General features: G+C 41.6%; 1 protein-coding gene across 1 annotated transcript in view; it reads left to right on the top strand.

Moving 5' to 3' along the window:
• Positions 1 to 19327, top strand: part of cubn (cubilin (intrinsic factor-cobalamin receptor)) — a 125367-nt gene that overhangs the window by 91327 nt on the left and 14713 nt on the right. The window contains exons 44-53 of the mRNA XM_044176757.1: positions 2271 to 2445; positions 3090 to 3268; positions 3690 to 3899; positions 4306 to 4446; positions 6525 to 6709; positions 7314 to 7485; positions 9142 to 9345; positions 10819 to 10968; positions 11074 to 11195; positions 12307 to 12532. Coding sequence (XP_044032692.1) covers positions 2271 to 2445; positions 3090 to 3268; positions 3690 to 3899; positions 4306 to 4446; positions 6525 to 6709; positions 7314 to 7485; positions 9142 to 9345; positions 10819 to 10968; positions 11074 to 11195; positions 12307 to 12532 — 1764 coding nt within the window. The remainder of the gene's footprint in view (positions 1 to 2270; positions 2446 to 3089; positions 3269 to 3689; positions 3900 to 4305; positions 4447 to 6524; positions 6710 to 7313; positions 7486 to 9141; positions 9346 to 10818; positions 10969 to 11073; positions 11196 to 12306; positions 12533 to 19327) is intronic.

Raw genomic sequence — 19327 nt, forward strand, 5'->3', positions numbered from 1 at the left:
CCAACTCCTTTCCTGCCCTGCCAGCCTCACCACACGAGTAAGCTGCCGTGCCGGTTCTGTCCATCACGCTACACGAGCCAAGCCAGAACCTACACTCACCGTCTCCATCCCTGGAGCCTAGCCGTTTCTGAATCAGAATCAGAAATACTTTATTGATTCTGATTCTGATTCTGTAGGTTCTGGCTTGGCTCGTGTAGCGTGATGGACAGAACCGGCACGGCAGCTTACTCGTGTGGTGAGGCTGGCAGGGCAGGAAAGGAAGCTTGCTCAGCTAGTGTGGCAGGCAGAACAGGCAGGCAGGCAGCCTTGCAGAGATCGGGGAGGATACCGTGGCTGATCAACGGCAGGGAATAGCTCTGTGGCAGAGTCAGACAGAGTTACAAAGAGACAACAATAGCGAATAACTACAACTTAACTTTGGTTGAGTTAGGAGCCATGACAAAGGTATCGTATAAGTGTACGGAGACGATCTGGCGCTGGTAGTGTTGTAGAGCCTGGTAGATATACTGTGGAGACTGACTGGATGATGGACGTCAGGTGTGTCAGTGATCAGCAGCAGGAGGGCGGACCATGGACCCAGACCAGTACACACTCACAGCAATGAACAGAGGACAGACAATGAACACAGGGAAAGGAGAGCACACTAGGGTCAGGAGAGAGGTGTGGCTAACTATGACAGTTTCCTGGTGGGCCTCTACATAAATTGGGCCAGTGAAGCAGAAAAAAAAAAAAAAAAAAAAAAAAAAAAAAAAAAAAAAAAAAAAAAAAAAGGCAGGCAGGGCGAACAAGGCTCAGAGAAAAGAAGTTAAAATCCTGAAAAATAGTAAATCTCAGTTTAGTTAAATGGATAATGTTATTTAGCTCAGTTTTCTGCTCTGTTTCATCAGAAATTTGAATATGCTAATTCACCAAAGTACTTATAGTATTTTCTCTGATTAGCTCAGCCTTTACAGAACTTTGTTATAGAAGAACTCAATGGAGGGAAGAAGAGCAACTAAATGAGTTAGGATTGGTGATGTATTTAATGCTGTACTGTCCAGTTTGACTTCTAATCTTATAATACATGTAGTTGGTAAAGAAAGAGTGGAAATACCTGTACAATGCCATACAATGCAAATGAAACAGCAGTTATACCAGTTACCTTACTTATTAATGTTTTGTTTTTGTTGATGCTAGTGCAGTTATTTGTGGGTTGAGTCAGTAGTTTGAGAATGTACTTTGTGGTAGTGATGTAGTGGACTGAATTACTGTATGTGAAAAGGTGTATTTCATCCACCTCACTACTTTATAAACTACAGCTTTAAAATCACCATATAATCTGATCTACACAATTATATATTATATAATGATATAACATACAGGTGTTCCTATTTTATGTATTGTTCTACAAATAATTAAGTTAATTTAAGAAATCAAATCTATTTTCTACCTAATTCTTGTATTAGGTATCTGAACACAGACATGATACACACTTTGAGGATATTTTTTGTCTCCATATCCCTAGTGAATAAACATCTAGAAATCCACTTAGAAATCAGAAAAAATGATAAATCCTGAGAATCGTGTTTTTGAGGTTTCTTCAGTATCACAGTAATCCAGCCTTAGAGCTAGCTCATAATGGGGCTCAATGTAAAGATCGACTTTTCATCTTTCATTGAACAAAAGTTAAATCTAAAGTTACAAGGGTGCAACTTAAATAATAAACTATATTTCCTTTTATTCCTATTATTTGGTTTTGCTATTATCTACTGCCCTTTAACCTTCTCCTCCTCCTCTTCATTGCAACTGATCACATGAAAAGTTTCTCTCTTGTGAAATGTATGTGCTGTTAGCATTTATGGTATAGCTGTTTGTCTTTACTGCTTTTGTGTTAGTGATGTCTGTAGTGTGGTGATGTGTAGCTGCGACTGGGGGACACATGGCTCCACCTGGGCCAACTTCACTGTTGTGTACACTGGTGCCAGGTTATGATAATTAGATCAAGTCACAGTTCTCAAAGCATTCTGATGAAGGCAGATAGCCAACACACTTAATGCTGTGCTCAGACTTTTACTACTGTAAATTCACACAGCGCCTGAAACTGTTTCTATACCAGTGATACCACTTTAACAATCCTTTGTTTTAACTAATAAACTTTGTTAATTGAATCGACTTAATGAATTTATGTCTTTACTATCAAGGATCGGATGATATAGACTTGATGCAATAAGTAATGCTGGTCAATATTGCAAAGTGCTCCAATATACAAGTTATTCTCTCTGTTTCCGCAGCGTGTGGAGGCTTTATTGAGCTGAATGATAATGATCCTCCAGGGTATATCACTTCACCCAACTATCCTCAGAACTACCCCCAGAACATTGACTGTATCTGGGTCATAACTGTGCCTAATGGAGAAGCTGTCCAAATTGACTTTGAGGATGAATTCTACATTGAGCCCTCTGGCAGGTACAGCTGGTACTTTCTCTTCAGGCTGTTATTTTTAGCTTTCTAACTGCTCATTACTGCTTAGATTTAGTGTTTTTAGTGTATAGTATTTGGGAACTGAACATAATCTGCCTCTCTTTTGTTGTGCTTTCCTTTTCTAAAGTTTCATCTCATGGGTTATTGATGGATGCAGTGAAATTCATTTGTACCTCTAAAAAGAAAGTTAGCATCATTTTACAGTAAAAGTAAAATAAAGTATACTTAAATTCATGTGACAACTCTCTGGCTGGTGGGTCATGAGGTCAGGAGGCCTAAAATGGGGTCATGGGCCAGACATTGTTGGAGGAACCCTGCCCTTAAAGCTGAACTTTCATTAGAAAAATCTTTAAAAACAATGGTCACTTGTATATAGACATTGTATGTTGTTGGTCATTGTTGCTTTTTATATACGCATCTATTGTTTCACCTACTTGTATGAACGTAATAGTTCTATATTTAGTTTTACCCATCTGTGTTCAGCTTTGTTGTCCTTTATCGCTGTGTGTCTGTTTCTAAATTGTTCTGTGTGTAACACAGAGAAACCATAGCCAAATTCCTTGTATGTGTTCACATACTTGGCCATTACTGAAGACATGTTTTCAGGTATTCATTTTTGTATTTCTCAGCTGTATGTATGACTATTTGGAGCTGCGTGATGGCTCGACTTCCAATGCTGGCTCAATTTCCCGGCTCTGTGGCAACACGCGACCATCTACCCAACATTCAACAGGCTCCTCCATGCTGCTCAGGTTTCGTACTGACAACAGCGTCACACACAAAGGCTTCAAGGCAAAGTACTCCATAGGTAGGCAAAACAATCTGAAGAGGGTTTTCCAAATCCAGGGCTTGGTTTTTGGATATGGATCAGTTCTAATTATGATATAGTTAGCTCAAGCCTAACAAGCAAAGGCATATCCTACGTAAGTACACAGACAGACAGTTTGAGCCACTCAATTTCAGGATTTGCTGTGTTTGAAAATGTCACTTGAAATTCTTATGTGTGAGTTTTTTTGTGATACTGTCACTGGATGGTGTCAAAGAAAGAGGAAACTTTTCAAATCCTACATAGAAGGTTTTAGGTTGTACTTGTTTTCTTATCTTAAAAAGGGGAAATTTTGTAATAGAGATGCAGTGAAAATGACTTAGTATTCATATCAGGATTTTAAAAGAAAAAGAGAGCCAAATACTAATGGCCCTACTCATTTTGTATCTCCAATTCGTCACAGCAACATGTGGAGGTACCTACATAGGTCAGCGGGGTTCGATCCACAGCCCTGGCTTCCCAGGATCCAACTATCCTGACAGCTCCAGCTGTGAGTGGTACCTGGAGGGGCCCACAGGGCACTTCCTCACCCTCAGCTATGGGAACTTCAGCCTGCAGACAGCTTCAGGATGCTCTGCTGACTATGTGGAGATCAGAGAGTACAATGCCTCAGGTGAGAAAACAAGAGGATGGTTCAGCCACCACCAGAGTATACAGTTAATTAAATAACATTTTAGAAATTCCATATTATTGCATTAAGCCTTAATTTTAAAGTTGCTTCACAAATTTCCCATCAAAGATGCATCCATAAAAGTTGAAAATGTTTCAATGTGAGCAAAAAAACTTAGTGCTTATCCCAAAGCTATGATTCCTTGAACGTACACAGACGCAAGGAAAAAAAGCAGGGGGGATAACAGCAGAACTGGAGTCCTACAAACTTACCGTCTGTGTTGCTAGCTTGCTCACATCAGTGCAATTGGTGCATTGGCTGTTTATGGTGAATAAGCATGATCAACTAAGATGCGAATAGTAGACTCACTATTAGATAAACTTCCTGTCTTCTGTGTGTGTGTGTGTAGGGCGCCTACTGGGCCGACACTGTGGCATTAACCTTCCGGCTTCCATGGACACGTCAGACAGTTTTGCCTATGTCAGGTTTGTCAGTGACACCAGCGGAAATGCAGCTGGCTTCAGTCTGTCGTTTGAAGCCAGTGTTGAAGGTATGATCATTTTCCTAAGATTATCAGAAAAGGATCACATTTACATAGTATTTACACATGCAGTAAACATCCTTATCTGAGTATTGTCACCAGAGATGGTGGTAATAGAGAGCTGAAGTCCTGATGACTTTTAGCAGCTAGCTGTTCCTAAACTCATTACAGTCTCTCACTGAGGGTTTCACCTGGCTCCGTGGTGGAGAGGCAGGTAGGCAGGCTGACAGGAATCCCGACAGAGACTGCAGCAGAGCAAAACAGGATATAAAAAAATAAATAAAAAGGAGGTAACAAAACGCATTTAGCAATGGTACTTATCTTGTAAGTCTTAGAGCCTTGACGTAGTGGACGATCTGGCGTTGGTGTTGTGCGAGAGCCTGGTATTTAAGCTGTGGAGACTGATGGATGATTGGAGACAGGTGTACCGGTGATCAGCAGCAGGTGGGAAGCCACGCAGCCAGACCAGGAGACACACACACACCCCCAAAGACAAGTCGGGGACATACAAGACACACCAGGAAAGGAGAGTACAACAGAGAACACAGGGCTGGGGACGATAAGGTGGCTGACTACCACAATTTGTGAAAAAAATCAAACGTGTGAGGTGTACCATCCATATTCTATGATAAATTAGCATCTACTACAGCACTTAATATAAGAATATAAAGCCTTCATGATTTCAACAGTTGAACTATGATTAATTTGTTAGCATTCAAAAAATACAGCTCCCATCAAGATGAACTTATCTGTGATAGCCACCCAAGCTCTCGTCTAATGTCATAAAAAGCTGCTGACCCACCACGGTCTTTGATTTCGTTAACGTTTGTTCAAGGCTGCCAAAAGGAAAAGATTACATCTTTGAAATGTACCATCTCTTGAGACAAATGAAGTACGCTGCATGTTAATGCAGTGTAAATGCACTGCAATCAGTACACAGTTGGATCATGCAGCAGCACCTGGAGGTGAAAGCTACAGCTACTACTTCATCTGCAAAGGAAACCCTCAAACACCCTCACTCACATTGGCTAACCAGTGCCTATTAACCCAGGCAATCTAACTTTGTCAGCAACATGTAGAGTCTTTTGTGAAACACTATAGCTGTTATGGACAGATAGGCAGGAGACACCGATATGGAAACAGAAGATGGTTTATTGGATTACAGCACGAAGGAGACAGGTATCCAGGTAAAAGGTGAGGATGTGGATACGTAATAGGCTGAATACTGGCTATTGCTACTGTCCTTAGTCTTACTGTTCCGTAAACTGTTGAGATGGTGAGAACACGCTGGAGGAGAATGGGGAAGTCTTGCGAAGTCCACATGTAGCGTCCTATTGTTCAAACGAGACCAGACAACTGGCTGAGGTGAGTGGTGTGCTTTTATCCTAGTAGTGATGAGGTGCTGATGGGGAGCAGGTGTGTGTGATTAGTACTCTGGTGAGTGAGTGCGCTGTGACTGGCTGATGGTGGAGCCTGGCGTGTCTGTGACATAGCTTTTCTTGTTATATACAGTATTGTGGGTTTGAGTAGATCTTCCATTGACTGTAATTCATTTTGCACTGACTGCTGTTTAAGTGTTCTCTGCTGGCAATATTAGACTTACTGTAAACCATAACCCTTTCTGTGTGTTTGTAGCCAGTAAAAATACTAAACATTTTCTGGTTGCCGCATGTTCACTGTAATGATTTGCTGCTTTGCTCCACATCATGGTAAACAGAATACCTTTGGATTTTCATTGTTAGAAACACAAAATAAGCAAAGTAAAAATGCTCTGGTGACTTGTGATGACTTACTGACTTAATATATATATATATATATATATATATATATATATATATATATATATATATATATATATGTTTTTTTGAAGTAAGTAAGATTAAGGCATTTCTATTGTTTCTACATGTTGAGTGTGGAACATTTAATGGCCCCATATTTGTTCTCATTTACATAAATGTTTACTCTATTGTATATGTTTGCTCATTAGGCTCACAGAGATAAATAAAAGCATATTTATTCACTTTGGAAAATGTTATTTCTCATGTTGGATGTCTCTTTGTTTCACTTTTCCTCTCCTCCTACTGCAGCCTGTGGAGGAGAGCTTAATGCCCCCTCAGGAACTATCTCATCTCCCAATTACCCCAACCTGTACCCACACAGCCGGGTGTGTCGCTGGGAGCTGGTGGTGTCACCAGGCCGCCGGGTCACACTTACCATCAATGACCTGCGGCTGGAAGATTCTGGTTCTTTCTGTGCATTTGACTACGTTGATGTGAGTCCCTTTCTGCCAATATTTCCTTGTTTCATCACTTTACCTTTTCCACTGTAGCTTGCTCCTCATTTACGTTCGCTTATTTAACCAAGATGTAGTTGGTCACCTCAGGAATTTAATTTGTAGTAGTAATTGATTCCATTTTTTCATGCTTTTCAAACCACAAATGGATTCTATTAATCTCAAATGAATTCAAACGGTAGCAGAGGAATCACTAGCAGATATCTCAAAGCCTGGACAAATAATCTCAAAACCCAAACTATCAGCATGGTTACACACCACTCAGTGTCAGTGGTAAAATGTTTTTTGTTATTTTGGTGAGCCGATCCAATGAAACCTTAGGCATAACTAGGAATTAAAAATGACCGAACAGTACTTTGAGGCAGGAAACATGATTTTGGTTGGTGTATCATTGACCACAGAAATGTAAGTTATACCACTGGCTGTTTTAAAGGGGTCAGAAAAGTGTTCAAGCTGTTGTTTGAGATAACATATCACAGTTATACAGTTAGAGTTCCAATGGAAGACCTGATCCTGGAAATGTTGCTGCCTTGCTACAGACCCAGTACCCCTGTGTCCCCATGATACGCGCTGTGTCTTCTAGGTATTGAATGGGTTGGCGGTCGATGCCCCTCACCTGCAGCGATTCTGTGGTACGGTACCAGCAGGCACCCAGGTGCGCTCTTCCAGCAATACCATGACCGTTGTGTTCCAAACTGACGCTTCTGTGTCCAATGGTGGCTTTATGGCTTCTTACTCCTCTGAGGAGCCTGCAGGTAAACTGGAATACTACCTACAGTATAACATAATTAAGATAGTGAAAAAACATCCCACCTAGATGGAAAACGGAGCGCTTCAGGCGCTCATTTGTACACACTGCCCTCAGACTGTACAGCAGAGAGAGGTAGAGGGTAGAGACCACAGACTGTCATCACTCTGACCAGCCAGCTTTCACCTTATATTATATTTTATATCCCATACTATATCATACTGTATTATATTATACTATATTATGTTAATATGTTATACTGTTTTATTACATTTATTACATTACAATACAGACAAACACTAAGTGGAATGACTTAATCATATTAAATATTATTCTGGTGTACGCTGTTATAGTAGCTGGTATCATATTACTCTTAGATATACTGTACTTTGCTGACTTTGCTGCTACTAATAACACCACTGTCACACCACTAGTCGTGTACTGTACTGTATTCAATTCAATTCAATTTCAGTTTTATTTAAATAGCGCCAATTCATAACAGAAGTTATCTCACTGCACTTTTCCTATTGAGCACGTCTAGACTGTACACATTATAATATTATTTACAGAGACCTAACAAATCCCACCATGAGCAAGCACTTGGCGACAGCGGCAAGGAAAAACTTCCTTTTGACAGGCAGAAACCTCAATATTGTATGTGTACTGCTTGCCTTGTAATTATGAGCTTAATTGCTCTTGCATAGTTTCTATTTTTATTTCAATTCTTATTTTTATTTTATATACTTCTCATTATTTATTTTTTTTTACTTTCTCTATTTTTCTGTACTTATTTCTGTCCTTCTGCTGCTGCAACACCTGAATTCCCCCTCTGGGATCAATAATGGCTTATCATATCGTATCTTATACCTATCCATGTGGTAAGTGCTTAAACACGTGTAAAGCAGAAAGTTGCACTTACAGATGCTGTATACTATAAATGGCCAAATATTGACAAATACCACTGACAAAACACAGCCTCAATTAATGATCACCTTGACTTGTTTTGGAAGAGGAAGGAGTAGCGTAGCCAGAAATCCTATTGTGGCTCAGAGAAAATCAAGTGGGCCTTGACTAGTCCAAGACCATTAGGTTCTGAAACACTGTTTTAAAAAACAATTAGGCATCTACGTGCCAATCGCCAGAGTTTAGTTAAGTGACATTACAGGCACCTATGCGAACGAACTGAAAAAAGTATTACACTTGGTAAAGGTTACAGCAACATAAATTTCTCACATTTTGTCTCGGCTAATATACAGCAAATACTGTATACTGTCTATACAGTCAGGATACAGATGTTGTTAAATATTCATTAAATCCTCCTCACTGTCCCAGAGTAACTGTTGTCTGCAGACCTCCCAAGTACACTCATTTGCCAGATTATTATGTACACCTATGCAGTCTAATACAACAGCCCTGCAATAAATTCTCCATAAAGGTTCTTATGTTGAGGTTTTGTTGAAACTTTATTAGACAGGTGCTGATTCAACTTTATGGTCAGTGTTGAGGCTGTGGTTTGTGTTGCTGTTGAATTGCATTGTGTTTTATATTATATATTTGCATTTTGAGAGGTGTTTCTAATATTTACCCTCACTGTCATAAATGGGGTGTTTGTGTTTCCATCTTGTGAGTGTGTCCCTACATTTTCATGATGCCTTTTTGTTAGAGTGTGGTGGAGTCCTGAACAACCCAGCTGGCGGGAACTTTACTTCCCCTGGGTACCTGGTGTCCAACTACAGCAACAACCTCAACTGTGAGTGGCTGATCCAGAACCCACAGCACATAAATTCCTCTATTGTGGTGCTGATAGAAGACCTGCACCTGGAGAACCACCAGACCTGTGAGTCCGACTACCTTCAGTTCCGCTTAGGTGAGTCCCACGTAGAGCATTGGCTCTAGGATGCACTGAAGGAAACTGCTACACATACATTTCAGATCTGGGGTGTCATAGACATCAATCATAGACAGAAAAAGTAGCGTAGTATACTGCAGTGTCTGCAATGTTACTCATAGTTTCCAGAAAAGGTGTTTTGAAGTTGACAGTTGAGTTTATCACTCGCCACCCTCTTGGAAGTCACTAGAGTCAGAAAATCTAAGCTTGAGATGCAAGTGACAGGCTGAGAGACTTCAAATCAGACTTCTTCCAAGTCATACTTCTCTTTAAGCTTTAAAATTTTTAGTTGTACATTATGAATTACATTTTTTCTCCTTCAAGACATTCCATTAATATTAGAAGCGATACAAATAACTGATAGCCTAAAATCTTGTGGAAAATGTGTGTTGAGTTTGTATTTTGTTTAGAGATGCTCCAAGCGATCCTAAGGATCGCTATTGGGGCTGATCCAGATATATTTGTATCTGCTAAAATAAAACTGATTCAAAATCCAATCCTTTCTTCAGTGTACTCTATGTATGAGTGACAGACCATTAACTGTCCAGTATGTCATGATGATTGTTGTCCATTCCGATTGTCTTTACGGTTTGAATACATTTTTTTGTTTTCCTAATAGTATATAAATGATTTAAGTGCATATAGTGCTACAGTCTACTACACGAGTTTTCATGTGTTCACAGAGCCAATCTTACTCCCAAAATTCAATTTTGCACATAAGATATCTCATAATCTAATTTTGTGTTTGTGTTTGGGGGGGAGGGCCTTATGTTTTTATTGGGTAGTTAGAAAATTAACAGCACAGGCAAAGGCCTGTTTTTGCTAGTTTTTGTTAGTTTACTGCTCTTGAGGGGCATCCATGACTGCCATCCATGACTGCAGTTGTTATGCGAGTGAATAATTTATAATCTGTTTTGTGAGGACAAGAAGTATCTAGTTGATGAAACAGCTGTAGCGATAACAAAATAACAAGAAATAAAAAAAAAAACATCCGCTCCCTATTTTTGAATAGCTGCCACCAAACGAGTGAACCGGGAACAAGCACCTGCTTTACAGCTGCTGTAAGGACTTGAGAACCACTATGTTTCCCACTCCAGATTTCCAAATAATAAAATAAATATGAGTTAAATAACATATATAAGATATGATGGAGAACAGGGCCCATATTTATCAAGCATCTCAAAGTAGGAAATCACTCCTAACTGACCATAAATTCTCAAAGTGACACATTTTTGGTCCTACTTTTAGGACTAGGAGTAAATGACAACAACATTAAGCTTATGAAAAGATTGTTTTGACAAAAACAGAAAAGGTTCATTTTTGAGACTGACTTTTTGATGATTCTGTCAGACAATTTTGGAAGTCTTAAATCAAACTTTGATTGCGTTGCTGCACCTTATATATGCCGTCTTTATGGTTTGCTTTTGTTAAACTTTCTACTCCCTCCCTTAGGTGACTCAGATGGGGAGCTGTTGGCCAAGTTTTGTGGTCAGACCATTCCCAGAATTCCCATTGTGGTCTTTACCCCAGAGCTCTGGGTCCATTTCCAGACTGACGCCACCCAGGGAGACCTGGGGTTCAAGGCCAAGTACTTGTTCTCCGGTAAGATAGACACTGACAGTGTCATTAACTTCATGTGCCACAGACTATTTTTAAATATAAGGTTAGTATTTGTCTAATCTAGCAGTCGTAATGTTACCATCACAGTGTGTGGAGGCTGGCAGACGGGTGAGGGAGGAGTGTTATCCAGTCCTAATTACCCCAGCATGTACCCCAGCCCCAGTCGCTGTGCTTGGCTGCTAGAGGCTCCAGTGGGCCACACTATTACGGTGAGTCTGCACCGTAGCCTGGAGCATTGAGTGAACTCAAAAAATGGATCATTTATCAAATTTGCTTTCATTATGACACTGTTACTTCTTTATTCATAGTCTTATTTAGATGATCTTACCCTGAGGGACCTACCACCACTACATAACAGCAGAGGTCAACTAGCTCAACTAGCTTAAATTACATATATACAGTGATGGAACAAAATAAAACATTATGTGATCAAGAACGTTGGTTGAATCCAAATGTCCAGACTTCCCGGCAGTTGCAGACTCACAGACTTTATGGGTGTGTACCAGAGTACTAAAGCATGGCAAACTGATAAATTAGACACAGTTTAGAAATAGCAAAAATGTACCATATCTAATTGAAGATATCTATTTTTATATTATTATGCAGTGGCTTGATAATACACACAAATTGCCACTGTGAGTCAGTTGTTATTCCATCCTAAAATGGTGGTTTCTGGGTGTGGGAGGTTTCCATTGCAAAGGTAGAGTCACACTGTGAGTTGTCCATTACAGTGACAGTCCTCTAATTCAATTCAATTTATTTATATAGTGCCAATTCATAACAGAAGTTATCTCATTGCACTTTTCCTATAGAGCAGGTTTAGAACATACTCCTTTATAATATTATTTACAGAGACCCAACAAATCCCACCATGAGCAAGTACTTGGCGACAGTGGCAAGGAAAAACTTCCTTTAAGAGGCAGAAACCTCGAGCAGAACCAGACTCAATGGTGGGTGGCCATCCACCGCTGCCGTGTTGGTTTGGGTGGGGAGTAGCGTTATCATTATTAATATTAAGTAATAACGATAATAATGGTAGCAATACTAATGAAAATAATAATAATTGTAGTAGTGGTTGTGGAGCAGGAACATGGGGGCACATAATTTTGGCTATTGGGAGCTTCGCAGTGTAACCGCATACTGTAGATGGCCACTGTTGACTTCCCAGTATTACCTCCACCTTATTGTAGTTGCAAAAGGCAGAGATCACTTTTGGCATGTTCAGATATTGCTGAGATTGTTTAACCCCAGGACCTACTGCTTAATAGCCACCTACCTTGTAAAATTGTCCCTGGTTCCCACTCCCCTGTCTTACTGCAGCTAACCTTTAGCTTCTTCAACCTGGAGCCCCACTCTGAATGTGGCTGGGACTCTATCACCATCTTTAATGGAGGATCCCCTGGCTCCCCTGTTATTGGCCAGTACTGTGGGACCACCTCCCCAGGAACCATCCAGTCAGGATCCAACAAGCTTGCTGTAGTCTTCCTGGCTGACCATAGTGTGTCCAGTGGAGGCTTTATGGCCTCCTGGTCTGCTGATTCCTCAGGTGGGTTTTACACTAGCTAAATGAACATGCTGTACATGTTCTTTACTGAACTGATTTGCTGTGATAGAGGTACATACAGTGAGTACACTGAGTATCCATTTATTCTACATAAGTTACCATCAGCTGCTACATCAGTGTAAAATCTTAACTTGAGCCCTGTAAATCATATCTTATTTCATCAAGTTTTAGGGACTGCATTGTGTGTTTAAGACTGTTTTTGAGTGTCTCCCTTTTAAAAAGGCTTGATGCCTTAGCATAATATACAGTACTTCATTACTGACAGAATATGTTCTAAGAGTGTCTTCTGTGACAAGGCCAAACAGTGCAGGTAAAGGGGCAGGCTCCAGCCATACATTTGTAATATTAGAAAGCATTGTGTCCCAGTACACATGAAGTTTGGAACATATGGGTTATGTGACAGGTGCTAGCTTGGAACATTCTCATGCGCAGTCCAAATCGGATTTTATTTGTAATAATCCGGACCTCGTCCAGGGGAGAAGATGAACTATTTTGAATTTTGCCACCACATGCCTCATACCATACATACAGATGATGTATGAATTGAAACTGCAGCAATAATTAGCTTCTTTTTCAAAGATTGTAATGTAATCAGTAAAATTAGCAACACGATACAAGCTACAAGTCATTATACAAGCAATATGTACTTGCGTGTGTTTGATTGTTGTTGGATGACATTTGGCTGAGCAGTGGAAAAAGACCGAGCCAGGTTCAACGTTTTTGCCATGTGACCCTGAGTGATTTTTCAATTCAATTCAATTTTATTTATATAGCGCTAATTCATAACAGAAGTCATCATATTGCACTTTTCCTATAGAGCAGGTCTAGACCGTACTCTTTCTAAATAACAATAGTGTATTTGAGGATTTTCAGGCAGGTTTTAGAGTGCATCATAGCACAGAGACAGCACTGGTGAAAATTACAAATGACCTTTTAATTGCATCAGACAATGGACTTGTCTCTGTACTTGACTTTTTAGATCTTATTGCTGCGTTCGACACCATTGACCATCACATCCTATTACAGATACTGGAAGATGTAATTGGCATTAAAGGAACCGCACTAAGTTGGTTTAAATCCTATCTATCAGATTGATCTCAGTTTGTACACGTTAACGGTGAGTCCACCTTGCACGCCAAAGTTAGTCACGGAGTTCCACAAGGTTCTGTGCTTGCACCGATTCTATTCACCTTATATATGCTTCCTCTAGGCAGTATTATTAAGAAGCACTCCATAAACTTTCATTGCTATGCAGATGATACCCAATTATATCTATCGATCAAGCCAGATGAAACTAACCAGTTAACTAAACTTCAGGCATGCCTTAAGGACATAAAGACCTAGATGACCTGCAACGTTCTGATGTTAAACTCGGACAAAACTGAAGTTATTGTAGTTGGTCCCAAACACCTCCGAGACAAATTATCTAAAGATATAGCTATTGTAGATGGCATTGCCCTGGCCTCCAGCACCACCGTAAGGAACCTGGGAGTTATCTTTGATCAGGATTTATCCTTTAACTCCCACATGGAACAAACTTCAAGGACTGCCTTTTTTCACCTACGTAATATTGCAACAATCAGGCACATCCTGACTCAAAATGATGCCAAAAGATTTGTGCATGCATTTGTTACTTCTAGGCTGGTCTACTGCAATTCCTTATTTTCAGGCTGCCCGAATAAGTCCCTTAAGACTCTCCAGTTGATCCAGAATGCTGCGGCACGTGTACTGACAAGAACTAGGAAAAGAGATCATATCTCTCCAATATTAGCTACTCTGCACTGGCTCCCTATACAATTTAGAATAGAATTTAAAATCCTTCTCCTCACCTACAAAGTTTTTAGTGGTCAGGCACCATCATATCTTAAAGAGCTCATAATACCTTATTACCGGACTAGAACACTGCGCTCCCAGGATGCAGGGTTACTTGTGATTCCTAGAGTCTCCAAAAGTAGAATGGGAGCCAGAGCCTTCAGTTATCAAGCTCCTCTTCTGTGGAATCACGTCCCAGTTTGGGTTCAGGAGACACCATGTCCACATTTAAGAGTAGGCTTAAGACTTTCCTCTTTGATAAAGCTTATAGTTAGGGTTGGCTCTGGTGAGCCCTGAACCATCCCTTAGTTATGCTGCTATAGGCCTAGACTGCCGGGAGACTTCACATGATGCTCCTCTTTCCTCTCTCCTTCTCCACCTGTATGCATTTTTATCCCATTACTACATGTTACTAACTCAACATCTTCTCTCTCCTGTAGTTCCGTGCTTTCTTGTTTCTCTCCTCTCTCCTTCTGTCGCTTTCAACAGGTATTTCTACTTCCAGAGCTGCAGAGTCTGGGTCTGTGGTTGTGGGCCGCCTGTTGCAGTGTTCCTGCTCGACAACTGCTACTACAATTGTTTTTGGCTCTGTTACTAATGCTGACATATTCTTCCTATAGCTGTCATTCCTATTATTACTGATTTATTAATATTAACACTATAATTACTATATAAAAAAAATTCTACATGGTCTTTGCATTGTGTGTGTCTCTCTCTCCCTCTCCCTCTCTCCCCACTGTCGCCAAATGCTTGCTTGCTCATGGTGGGATTTTTTGGGGTCTCTGTAGTTAATATTGTAAAGACTACGGTCTAGAACTGCTCTATAGGAAAAGCGCAATGAGAACTTCTGTTATGAATTAGTGCTATATAAATAAAATTGAATTGAATTTATAATATTATTTACAGAGACCCAACAAATCCCACCATGAGCAAGCATTTGGCGACAGTGGCAAGGAAAAACTTCCTGTAAGAGGCAGAAACCTTGGACAGAACCAGACTCAATGGTGGGCAGCCATCCGCCACTGCCGTGTTAGGTTTTGAGAGAGAAAGAGAGATTTAGAGAGAGAGGGAGAGGTTTAGAGAGAGAGGTTTTGGAGGAAGGAGGGGTGGGGTTTTTAAAATAGTAATAATGTAACATTAATATTATTAAATTAATAATAATAATAGGAATGACAGCTATAGGAATAATAACGACAGTATTAGTAACAAACTAAATTAAATAATAATAGACTAAATAATAATAAACAAAATTAATAATAGGAATGACAGCTATAGGAATGACAGCTATAGGAAGAATATGCAATGTTGCGTAGGTGAAAGAAGGCAGTCCTTGAAGTTTGTTTCATGTGGGAGTGAAAGGATAAATCCTGATCAAAGATAACTCCGAGGTTCCTTACGGTGGTGCTGGAGGCCAGGGCAATGCCATCTAGAGTAACTATATCTTTAAATACTATACCTCGGATGTGTTTGGGACCAAGTACAATAACTTTTGTCACAGTTTAACATCAGAAAGTTGCAGGTCATGCAGGTCTCTATGTCCTTATGGCATGCTTGAAGTTTAGCTAACTGGTTAGTTTCATCTGACTTGATCGATAGATACAATTGGGTATCATCTGCATAGCAATGAAAGTTTATGGAGTGCTTCTTAATAATACTGCCTAGAGGAAGCATATATAAGGTGAATAGAATCAGTCCAAGCACAGAACCTTGTGGAACTCTGACTCACCATTATCATGTACAAACTGAGATCGATCTGATAGATAGGATTTAAACCAGCTTAGTGCGGTTCCTGTAATGCCAATTACATGTTCCAGTCTCTGTAATAGTATGTGATGGTCAATGGTGTCGAACGCAGCACTAAGATCTAAAAAGACAAGTACAGAGACAAGTCCATTGTCTGATGCAATTAAAAGGTAATTTGTATTTTTCACCAGTGCTGTCTCTGTGCTATGATGCACGCTAAATCCTGCCTGAAAATCATCAAATAAACTATTGTTATGTAGAAAGTCACAAATGATTGGCGACTGCTTTCTCAAGGATCTTAGAGACAAAGGGAAGGTTAGATATAGGTCTATGGTTGGCTAAAACCCCTGGATATAGAGTGGGCTTTTTAAGAAGCGGTATAATTACGGCTACTTTAAAGGATTGTGGTACATAGCCTGTTAAGACAGGCTGATAATATCCGGTAACAAAGTGCTAACTAAGGGTAGAACATATTTAAGCAGCCTAGTTGGAATGGGGTTTAAGAGACAGGTTGATGGCTTAGGTGAATTAATCGTCAAAGTTAGTTTTAGAAGGTTGATAAGAGCAAAGCAGTCAAATTATATATCAGTTGTTTCTAAGGTGCCTGTGTTGGAACATAAATTGGTAGGAATACATGCTCAATAGAGCTGTGATTCTCTGTCTTCAGTGCTGAAACGAAACCTGGGGTTCTTTTTAATTTTCCTCTATTACTGATGAGTAGTAAGCTGCTCTGGCATTATGGAAGGCCTTCCTATATGTTTTAAGACTATCTTGCCAGACTTAACTGTATGATGTGTAGTGGTATGTGAACCCAAATGCAGATGACCAGGAAGCGGTATGAGGTGAAGTAGCCAGATGGCTACAGTGTTTATTGGGGTTAATGGTTTACAGGCTGACAGACAGTGCAACAAACAGGCAAAAGGCAGATAGGTTACCGGCTGGCAGTGGTGGAAGCAGGGAAGTGAGTCCAAAGTGGCAAAATAGTTCAAATAGGGAAGTTCAAGTGGTAGACCTCGGGTGGGCGGCCCGGGGGCTGGACAGGTGCGGAGCTGAGGACCTCGGGCGGGCGGCCCAGGGGCTGGACAGGTGCAGAGCTGATCTCATGAGGTCTGTGACGAAGATCGACACCATCTGGAGGCCTGGTGGAATACTGGTGGCACAGGAGGAAGGTCACAGGAGGCCGGTGGCAAAGTGTGAGACCTTCTGGAGGCTGGCAGCAAAGGCAGAACCCCTCTAGAGGCCGGCGGCGAAGGCGGGACCTTTCTGAAGGCCGGAGAACCAGATCAGGACCCAGCAACAGGACAGCAGGACCGGGAGCCGGCGACGGGGCAGCAGGACAGGAAGCCGGCGATGGAGAGACTGGTAATGGAGCTGGCAGAACCTGTGATGTCCCGGAACCCAGAGCCTGCCACTTCGGCAGAGAAGGAGGGTACTGCTGTGATCCAGCAGAGAATTCCGTGGCGTGCTGCGGTCTAACCGGGGCAGGAGGCGGCTGCGATCCAGCGGCGACTAGGGATGGCTACTGCAGCAATCTAGCCGGGAAAGGAGGCTGCTGCAGCAGGGAATCCAGGGACAGGGGGCTGCTGTGATCCAGCAAGGCGCCCAGAGAGTGATGGCTGCTGCGATCCAGCAGGGAGAGATGGCTGCTGCAATCCAGCAGCGAGAGATGGCTGCTGCGATCGAGCAGGGAGTGGAGGTTGCAGTGGGGCAGGCGAGCAGCTGGGCAGCAGGGCAGGGGGGCTGGCGAGCAACTGTGGGAGCCACGCTTCCTCCTGGAGCATTTCCCAGAAGGCACCAAGAAAGCAACAGACTGAGGTGCCCTCTGGCTTGCAGGCTGAGATGCTGACTGGAGACTAGCACGTAGGAGGAAAGTATGTAGGGATATGAACTGGGGGCCAGCAGGCTGGGGTGCAGGCTGATGGCTGGCAGGCCGGGGTGCAGTACGATGGCTGCGAGGACCGCCGAGAGCCAGGCGGGTGCCTAGAAATGGGTTCAGGGCTGGGACCGGTTGAGGAGTAGCAGGCAGGGTTGCAGGCTGGGATGTCTGGGTATGAAGGAAGTCTGTGAGCCACCCAGGGATGGCCTCCCTCAGCCCAGGCAATGTTGAGAATCTGGTTTCGACCCGACATTTGATTGCCTTTCTGTGGGACTCGTCACATATTTCCCCCGAATTGTCCCTTAGGCATACCAGATCACGGACCATCTGGTCCACTTTCTCAGCCAACTCTGCTGGGTCCATGATTGGTTGGATCATTTGTCGTATGATGTGTACGTATGAGGTGAAGTAGCCAGATGGCTACACTCGGGGTTGATGGGCAGGTACAGGCAGACAGACCGGTAGGCAGACAGTGCAACAAACAGGCAAAAGACAGATAGGTTACCGGCTGGCAGTGGTGGAAGCAGGGAAGTGAGTCCAAGGTGGCAAAACAATTCAAATAGGGAGCAGCCAAGGTCCAAGGGAGACAAAGAATCCAAAACAGAACTCACGGTGAGAATGCCAGGGAACAGGGCACAGGTACAACCAAAAGTGCACCAAACGGCGACACACACAAATGTTAGGAACACTCACAAGACAGGAACAAAACTAAAAACAGGAATCACACCATGCCATAACATCAATGATCGAAACATTGAACAAAGACAGAGACCCGGACTAAATACCCTAGGGGAGGTGAAACAACGAGACACAGGTGCAAACAATCAAGGAGGGAAAGCAAACAAAGACAGAAAGTAAAACCACAAGACATACAAGGGAAGGAGAATACTACAAAATAAAACAGGAAGTGAAAACCCCTCAAACTGAACGAGATTCTTCCAGGTTGTTGGAGCGCCATTTCCTTTCAAGTTTTCATGATGTTTGCTTTAATTTGTGGGTTTGTGGGTCATACCATGGGGCTAACCTTCTTTGTTTTATTATCTTTTTAAGAGGAGCGATATAATCGAGTGTCGTTCACAGTGAGCCTGCAGCGCTATCAACAAGATGGTCAATTTCTTGGGGGACTGAAATTAGCATAGGATTTATGCAGATGGAATCACTTCCTTAAATTTAGCTATAGCACTATCAGATAGACATCTAGTGTAGGAGTTTTTGCCTAATCGCATGTAGTCCAGTAATAGGAGTTCAAAAGTTATTAATGAAGTAATAAAGGATTCTGTAGAAAGACTATTAAATGTTCAATTTCAATGCCATATACCAGAACAAGGTGGAGGGTGTGGGAGGGG

The sequence above is a fragment of the Siniperca chuatsi genome, linkage group LG19 (assembly GCF_020085105.1).
Source record: "Siniperca chuatsi isolate FFG_IHB_CAS linkage group LG19, ASM2008510v1, whole genome shotgun sequence".
In the NCBI taxonomy this organism is placed as follows: Eukaryota; Metazoa; Chordata; class Actinopteri; order Centrarchiformes; family Sinipercidae; genus Siniperca; species Siniperca chuatsi.